Source organism: Thunnus albacares, chromosome 24 (genome assembly GCF_914725855.1).
Source record: "Thunnus albacares chromosome 24, fThuAlb1.1, whole genome shotgun sequence".
NCBI classification, from domain to species: domain Eukaryota; kingdom Metazoa; phylum Chordata; class Actinopteri; order Scombriformes; family Scombridae; genus Thunnus; species Thunnus albacares.
The window spans coordinates 16,396,186-16,404,515 of record NC_058129.1 but is presented as its reverse complement, the minus strand read 5'-3'; the positions used below and the strand labels follow the sequence as shown (position 1 = coordinate 16,404,515).

The 8,330-nt window shown below is 33.7% G+C and overlaps 1 protein-coding gene across 2 annotated transcripts in view; it reads left to right on the top strand.

The window, feature by feature from the left end:
* Positions 1 to 985: 985 nt before the first annotated feature.
* Positions 986 to 8,330, top strand: part of LOC122976553 (titin-like) — a 326,074-nt gene continuing 318,729 nt past the window's right edge. Inside the window, exons 1-5 of one of the 2 annotated variants that reach the window (XM_044345108.1) lie at positions 986 to 1,089; positions 1,364 to 1,496; positions 3,456 to 3,520; positions 5,102 to 5,251; positions 6,008 to 6,133. In XM_044345108.1, coding sequence (XP_044201043.1) covers positions 3,475 to 3,520; positions 5,102 to 5,251; positions 6,008 to 6,133 — 322 coding nt within the window. In that variant the 5' untranslated portion in view covers positions 986 to 1,089; positions 1,364 to 1,496; positions 3,456 to 3,474. The remainder of the gene's footprint in view (positions 1,090 to 1,363; positions 1,497 to 3,455; positions 3,521 to 5,101; positions 5,252 to 6,007; positions 6,134 to 8,330) is intronic. The other variant, XM_044345109.1, reaches the window with a different exon arrangement.

Genomic DNA, 8,330 nt, shown 5'->3' with positions numbered 1-8,330 from the left:
TCAGGAGTTCTTTACAAGTCAGTGAAATATCTCAGGAGGTTTGGAAGTAATCTTGCTCAACTTGGGAAATTAAAGGAACAAAACATTATCACATGTATTTCCTTGTTCTCTCAAGTATCACCAGACACCTTAACAGAAGAAATACAAATGTTTAATTTGCCAGAGAGATTAGATAAGATGTATAAAAGGAGGCAGAAGGAGCTTTCATTAGGTCTCAGAAACAATGGTTAGAAGAACAGAACTCCTCGTGTTCTTCAAACTGGAAAAATATCACACAAAAATTAATACTATTAATGAGATAATAATTGACACTATATCTGATGACCCAAAGCTTATATAAAACTTTTGTTCCACCTTTTTATAAAAAAAAAACTGTATGCATCAGAATAGTCTGAAAATGATCCTCTATTATTCCTAAATTCATGACAGAACTTTCCTCCACTGGATGATTCAAATGGATCTTTGTGATCTCCCTTTGTGCCTAACAGAGGTCACTTATTGTGTAGGATTTATGAAGGATCTGAAGTTTATAAATTATTTTCCCAGCAGATGGCGCCATTCTTATTACAAGTGAGAGAATATCAGCCAGTTAATTTGGTTTAAGACTCAAAGTTCTGATTAATATCCGTATTTGGACCAAATTTTATGTCCCCAGAACCATTTTTTTCAAGCAAAAAGCCAAACAAACAATACATTTCTTCAATATCCGAATGTACAAACAAAAAAGCTGTTAAAACGTTTAATAACTGTAAGCTTTACAAGATATTTAACTATTTCTTCTTTTATTTCTTGTCTTTATCATTAACCTTTAGTCCCCCTTGAATGTTTGTGATTGTGATCAAGTTTTAACACAAAGTGATGTGAACTTGTTTGGCCTGGCTGCAAGGTCCAGATTTAGTTTTAACTTCTATTCTAGTTTATGTGACTGTAACACCTGCTGAGGGTCACCGTCACACAGCAGCTTACTCACTAAAAATGTGACAGGTGACAGAATATAGTGCAACACGTCGTCTATTCCCGCCTATTTCCTGGTGACATTTGTTTAATTTAATTTCACCTTGTCTGACACCTTGACGCAGATTCTTGAAGGTAATGTAACCGACAGTGTTTGACACTTTAATGGCTCTTTGTTCATGTTTTTAGCGATATTAGCTTCTCCAGAAACAACAGAAATCTGCCGTTTGGTTGTTAAAAGTGTCGTTTGGAACTAAAGGTGAACTCACAACTAACGGCTGGAATATTTTCTGCAATTTTGTAGTTAAGTTTGTTTGTGTGGAGAAACAGTTGAAGCGAGATGATCCTCAGTAATTAAACGCAGTGTTGTTGTTACTGTTTCCATCTACCTACTGATGACTGACGGCAGGTTTTCCTGCCTGAATCAGCCTGTGGAGGAGGCGGAGATGAGCCGCTGCTCTCCCCGCTGTCTGAGACACTAAATGCGGCTCCGCTCGGCCGGACAGCCGCTGGAGAACAGCTTTGACTTCATGTGTCAACAGGTGAATATAGACCTGTTTATATTTATACTACAGGACTGATGTGGAGACAGAGGGGGAGATTTAACCTGTTAATTTATTACCGTGTTTTCACGTCGTCAAATATCAGAGAGTTAGAAAAAACATTTAGTCAAAGTCACCGCTGGAAACCGCTGACCTCTCCCTCCTCTTAGGACATTAGGGGACAGCATTTTACAGATGTGTGTTAAAATAGTCCAATTGGAGCCCAAATGAACATGTAAACGTGTTTTTCTTGCTGTATTCATTCCTCCTGTTCATACTGACCATTAGAAGATCCCTTCATAATGCACTTACAATGGAAGTGATGGAGGACAAAATCCACATTCATCCTTCTGTGCAAAAATGTATTTAAAAGTTTATCTGAAGCTAATATGAAGCTTCAGTGTCCAAATGAGTCAAATCAAGTAGATATCTTTCAACGTTAGTCTTTTTAGTGTCAAAGTTCCTCTTTTTGTTACTATACTTCCACCACAGCTCAACAGGGAAACACTGTCTGAGGAAACACAAAGAGGGAATTTTTAGCTAAAAAGACTGTAAATGTGTCAGATATCCACTTGATATGACTAACTCAGACTGATGAAGCCTCGTATAAGCTTCACATCAACTTTTAAATGACTGTGTGGAGACACTGTGGATTTTGGCCTCCATCACTTACATTGAAAGCACATTTGAAGGATCTTTTAATATCCAGTATGAACAGGAGGAATGATTACAGTGAGGAAAACCTCTTTCACTGTTCATATGGACACCTGACTGTTGTTTTAAGACACAGTTGAAAAACTGTTAACCTGTCCTTTAAATGTTTATTAATGTACAGTATTACATGGACAGTATATTGGAAGCACATTTGAAGGGGATCTTTTCATACTCTGATTGGTGAATGAACAGTATTACAGACCAGCAGGATCTGAGATCCTGAATACAGCTTCATTCATTTCTGTGTCAGTCGGGTCAATATCATTCCAATTCATTCAGTGAAGCCGTCAATCTGATCTAATAAAGCACAGGAACTGTAATTTGCCTCCATCTGTTCAGCTACAGCCGACATATCTACTATTGTAACACACAAGATTTAATTTAAATCTGCACCAGGTGCTGCCATCTTGAATTAGGCAAAAGCAGCAGATTCAAGTTCAACCACCAATCACAGGGCAGAGTCCGACCCCCTGACTGCTGATGGATGAAGATGATGCATTTATTTATTTCACTGCAGCAAGTTACACTATGGATACATGAAAGTATATATAAATAAATAAAGATAGTTATAAATAGATAAATAAATGTATGAATAAATGAATAAGTAAATAAATTAATTAATGTATGAATGTGTAATATATATATGAATTTAAAAAACAAATTTAACATTTATATATTTAATGTCTGATTTAATTTGTGATTTATTTGTGGTGATAATTAAACACTGAATTACACAATTATTTATCTATTCATTTATTTAAGCATTTTGTTGTTATAATTATATATTTACTCATATATTTAAGAATTAGTTATGTAATTATTTATGTATTTATATATTTAGTTTTGGCCCTTAAAACCCTCCATAGACAAATAGCAGAAGGAAATGTTTTTATTGATTTATTTCTTTTATTCTCTTCCTGTATGTTTGTGTTTTAGAGGCAACAGTAAATCAACAGTTCTGTCTTAAGGAAACTGATCTTCTCTCTTTATGACACTAACTTACAGAGTGACTGAAACATTTAATGAAATATAAATAAAATGACAGCTGCTCAGTCAGAAGTTCGTCATGTATGTGAACCACTTCTTGTTGTTCTGCTGCTTTTACTTCCTCCTTCACTCTCAGCTACAGCTGTCAACAGAAGCCTTTCCTACTTTTTAACTTTCTGAATACATTTATAAATCTATATATACTTTAAAAAAATGTTTTTATATGTTTTTAAATATCTTATCTTACTTCTATTGAAGCCCAACTGAGAACAAGAAGATGTTGTTGCTTTACTTTCTATTATGGACCGCAGTGGCAGCCAACAGTAAGTTTAGAATAATTTAAACTGTTTTAACTGTTATAATCTTTTAACTGACATGTTGAGAAAATTATAATATCATGTTATGATTCTGTGCATTGTTTGTGTTATATGTTTTGGTTTCGATTTTCATTTTGTGACAACACCCTCAGGTTAGATAGAGTCTAGTTTCTGTTTACCACATGTACACATTTACATGAATTGTGACAACAGAAATGTATATTTGAAGCCTTTTATAACTGTGAATATTTGGCTGTGAACAGTTTTATAAATCTGGTTTAAGGAATAGTGATGTGATGAGGGGTCATAAGGTATTAAGAGTTTTAAAGGGATATTTGTCCCCTAAATTTAGAAATAGACTAGAATCAGTGTTGGAAATTACCCGAGGCACTTGGGTAACACTTTAAGTCCCCCTATTTAGCATTAATAAGATGTATATGAATATTTATAAACATTTAATAAATGTTTATAACACACTATAATGTAGTTGTAAGTGTATGTTAAAAGGATGGGTTCATATTTCAAGTCTGTCTTAAAACAACAGTCAGGAGCCCAAATGAACATGTAAACATGTTTTTCTTGCTGTAATCATTCCTCCTGTTCATACTGACCATTAGAAGATCCCTTCATAATGCACTTACAATGGAAGTGATGGAGGACAAAATCCACATTCATCCTTCTGTGCAAAAATGTATTTAAAAGTTTATCTGAAGCTAATATGAAGCTTCAGTGTCCAAATGAGTCAAATCAAGTAGATATCTTTCAACGTTAGTCTTTTTAGTGTCAAAGTTCCTCTTTTTGTTACTATACTTCCACCACAGCTCAACAGGGAAACACTGTCTGAGGAAACACAAAGAGGGAATTTTTAGCTAAAAAGACTGTAAATGTGTCAGATATCCACTTGATATGACTAACTCAGACTGCTGAAGACTCATATAAGCTTCACATCAACTTTTAAATGACTGTGTGGACACACTGTGGATTTTGGCCTCCATCACTTACATTGAAAGCACATTTGAAGGATCTTTTGATATCCAGTATGAACAGGAGGAATGATTACAGCGAGGAAAACCTCTTTCACTGTTCATATGGACACCTGACTGTTGTTTTAAGACACAGTTGAAAAACTGTTAACCTGTCCTTTAAATGTTTATTAATGTACAGTATTTGTCAGCAATTATAACTTCTTCTATGAAGACATATTTTATATTATTATAACTGTTTTACTAAATTGTCTTTATCTGATTACAGTTATGGATCCCACATGAGGAGTTACAATCATTGACAAATACATTGACAAACACTTATATTTGCTAAAAAACAACATAGTGTGTTAAATGTTAAATACTGCTGTAAATGCTAAACAGGAGGCTTTAAGTAAAGTTTTACCACTTGTTATTTTGAGTATTTCTATTTTATGTTACTTTATGCTCCACTACATTTTAGAGGAAAATATTGTACTTTGTACTTTTTACTTAACTTTTACTAAAACTAGAGCAGGACACACTTGATTAAAGAAAAAATACATTTCAGTAATTAAACAGAGAAATTCAAATTCACTTATGTTTAATTTATTTTATTTTACAGAAGAACCACTCTACGGGAAAATAGGTGACAAAGCTGTTCTCACATCAGACTCTGTAGTGAATCCCATCACCAGTATAGAGTGGAAACATGGACCTGATCTTGCCATTGAGTGGTATGGAGGCGAGACTTTCTCCTACCGACACTTCAAAGGTACCACTTTAAACTAAATCAAGCTGTTTGGTAGCCAGAGATCAATGATTTTATACATTAATTTGAAGTTTTTGATACATTTAGGTTGAGATTTTGGTTTAAATTAGGGGTCTAAATATTTTCTGTTGTAAATGAATTATATTTTAAGGAATTCTTTTACAGTATTTAATAGGTTTATCCCAGATTTTGGCAAAATTAATGGATTATATTATAATAGAGGGGTTTTGAATGTGTTTTCTGCATGAATTGAGTTTTTTAAAGGAGTATAACCCATTCAATTTGACAAATACAACTAATACTGACCCTGAATTTTCACATTTAGTAAAGTATTGAGGCCCTTTAAAGGTATACTGTTAAATAAGGTATCACTTTAATGTGTTTTGGTTAGAAAAGCTCTTAAATTGTGCAGATTATCCCCGAATATCTGAATATGTTGCAATCCAAAGATTTATTCAGTTATTATCCCCATAAAACTCAATTAAATACCTTAATTACATAATTATCAATGGGTAAATTAATAGAATTAGGGTTATAAAAAAGGGATTCACTTGCTTTTTCTGTGGGAAATCAAAACTAGACTTTTTATGTATTAAAATCAGCTGTTCTACAAACATTTTTAGTGTTTTAAAGTGCAAATTTCTCCAGCTGCCCACTCTTAAATGACCAACACTGGAAATAAGTGGCTCCAACTGACAACATACTGTAAGATGACTAAAAATCCCTATTTAGAAGCTAAACTTGTGCATTTTTTTGCAGATCGTAGTATGCTGAACATTTCAACTGGAGCGTTGACGATCACAGGACTGACTCCAGACGACAGCGGCAGCTACACAGTAGAGATCAACGACAAAGTCACCAGCAAGACTCAACTCCTGGTTATCTGTAAGTGGAGGAATTGTGTATGAAGTTTGTCTTAGTTTATCAAAACGGCCCTAAATTCAAAGGAAATGTCTTTTTGTTTTGTTTTCTATCAGCTCCTGTCTCTAAACCCACCCTCTCTGAATGGTGTTCTGTGACCTACTGTGTCTTCACCTGTAATGGCGACACTACGGGCGCTGAACCAGTCACCTACTGGTGGACATCAGGTGACATGACATGGTCTTCAACCAAGGAGCACAAAATAACAATGGTAAACACAGGATAATGATGTTTGTGTGTCTCATCAGTAACAGATAAATCATGTTGCAAGAATAAACCAGAATCTACTTTTTTAAATTGATTCACATATTCAGGCATCAATTGGTGACCAGCTGAGGCAGAATCCAGGCTGTGCAGTTTAGGATACTTAGACAGTTTAGAATATTTCTGAAATTAGCTTTAACTATATCTGGTATATTAAATGTGTTGTGCATTGTCTCTGGTAAATAAACAATATATAATTAAATAAACTGAACAGCAACATGAACAAACCTGCAGAAAATCAAGATTTCAGATCATGGAAAGGGCCAGACTTGTCTCTGTAAAGTCATAAAAAAGTGACAACAAGAGCTGCATTTGGATACAAGGTTGGACATTTTTATTTTTATCCAATTAACAGGCAACTGTTGAGATAATCTAATATTTTATATGAACTTCACAAACATTCAAAGATATTTTGTTGCGTTTGTTAAGTTTGTTAAGTTTAAACCTTCAGTGTTCAGACATTTTTAAAACTCTGAATATCTCCACAAGTGTCATGGCAAATAGTAATAAAGCATCACATTAATTAATTTGTAAATGTATTTATTAATTCCTGTATTTATTGCACAATTAGATATTAATAAATGAAATGATTTATTACTTTTTATGTGACACTTTTGGTCCTCTATACACCAGATGTGGCAATTACAGTGTTTTTGTATCTCTTTTGTTTCCCATACAGTCTTGCAGGCGATAAAAATGTGATATTAGAAAACTTGACAGGTTTCTCTGTTAATTACTTTATACTTTTATTATTTTCTATTTGTGATACAGAGAAAATTGAGAAAATTGAGAAAAAAGATGATAGAGATTGCCCAAATAAGGTTTTAGTATTCTACCAAATCATACTAGTATACTATAATTTATACTGGATAATTCAGTCTTGCAGATGTGCTAAATAGTGTATTACAGCATATATAGTGAAAAGCTGATGACTGAGTGGCCGCATCACTGTGTTGTCCCTGATGTTATTGTTGGTAATCTGGACATACTGTAAAAAGACAAAGTGACCTCCTCAAAAGATCTGTGTGTTTGGTTTACGAGATTTCTAATATTGTCTTTCTCTTAATTTCTAGGTGGAAAAGGAGCTGTGGTCCAACTGGTTCAGCTGTGTGTTTGAAAACCCAGTCAGCATCAACAGCAGTGAAAAAGTCTTCAACCCCTTCATAAGTGAGTTATCACACCAACAAATATCTGCTGTAACACATTTAATATATTGATGTTTTTACTAAACATGACAATGTACTCAATGTCCTCATAGGAGTTACAAAACATGTTCTAACAGCATTAAATGACTAAATGACGAGCTTTGAGTTTATTGTTTTTCTGTATTGGGTCACCTCAGAGTGCATTATCAAAGATGGGATCAGCTAACAACATTAGAATACAATACAGTGTCCTTGTAAACCATTTGTTGTTTTAATTATTTATTCATTTATTTTTTTTGTAGGGAATCAGCTCATCTTCATGGCAATATTATTACTGGTTGTCTGCATCATCATCATCACTTTCAGACACAAAGGCATCATCAATTTCAGTTGCAAATGGATAAATGGTAAGAAGTCACAAAATATTGTATTTATTTTGATGCACTAAAAAAACTGTATTTTTGTGGTTTGATATAAATCAAATCTTTGACTTGAATTTACATTCTTTATATTTCTTTAGGTGTGGTATATTAATATTTATGTAAATGTGACTGATAACGTTAATCTAGTTGTGCATCATACATATTCAAGTTCTTTCAAGAGTGTGATTCTACCAACAATATTAGTCCTGATGATGTATTTTCATGCTAAGAGACAGGAAGTTTCTATCCTCATGCAAACATCCACAACCACAACCAACACCAAGAGATTCTCTCCAGATGTTTGATGAATCTGCATAAAAGGATGTTTCA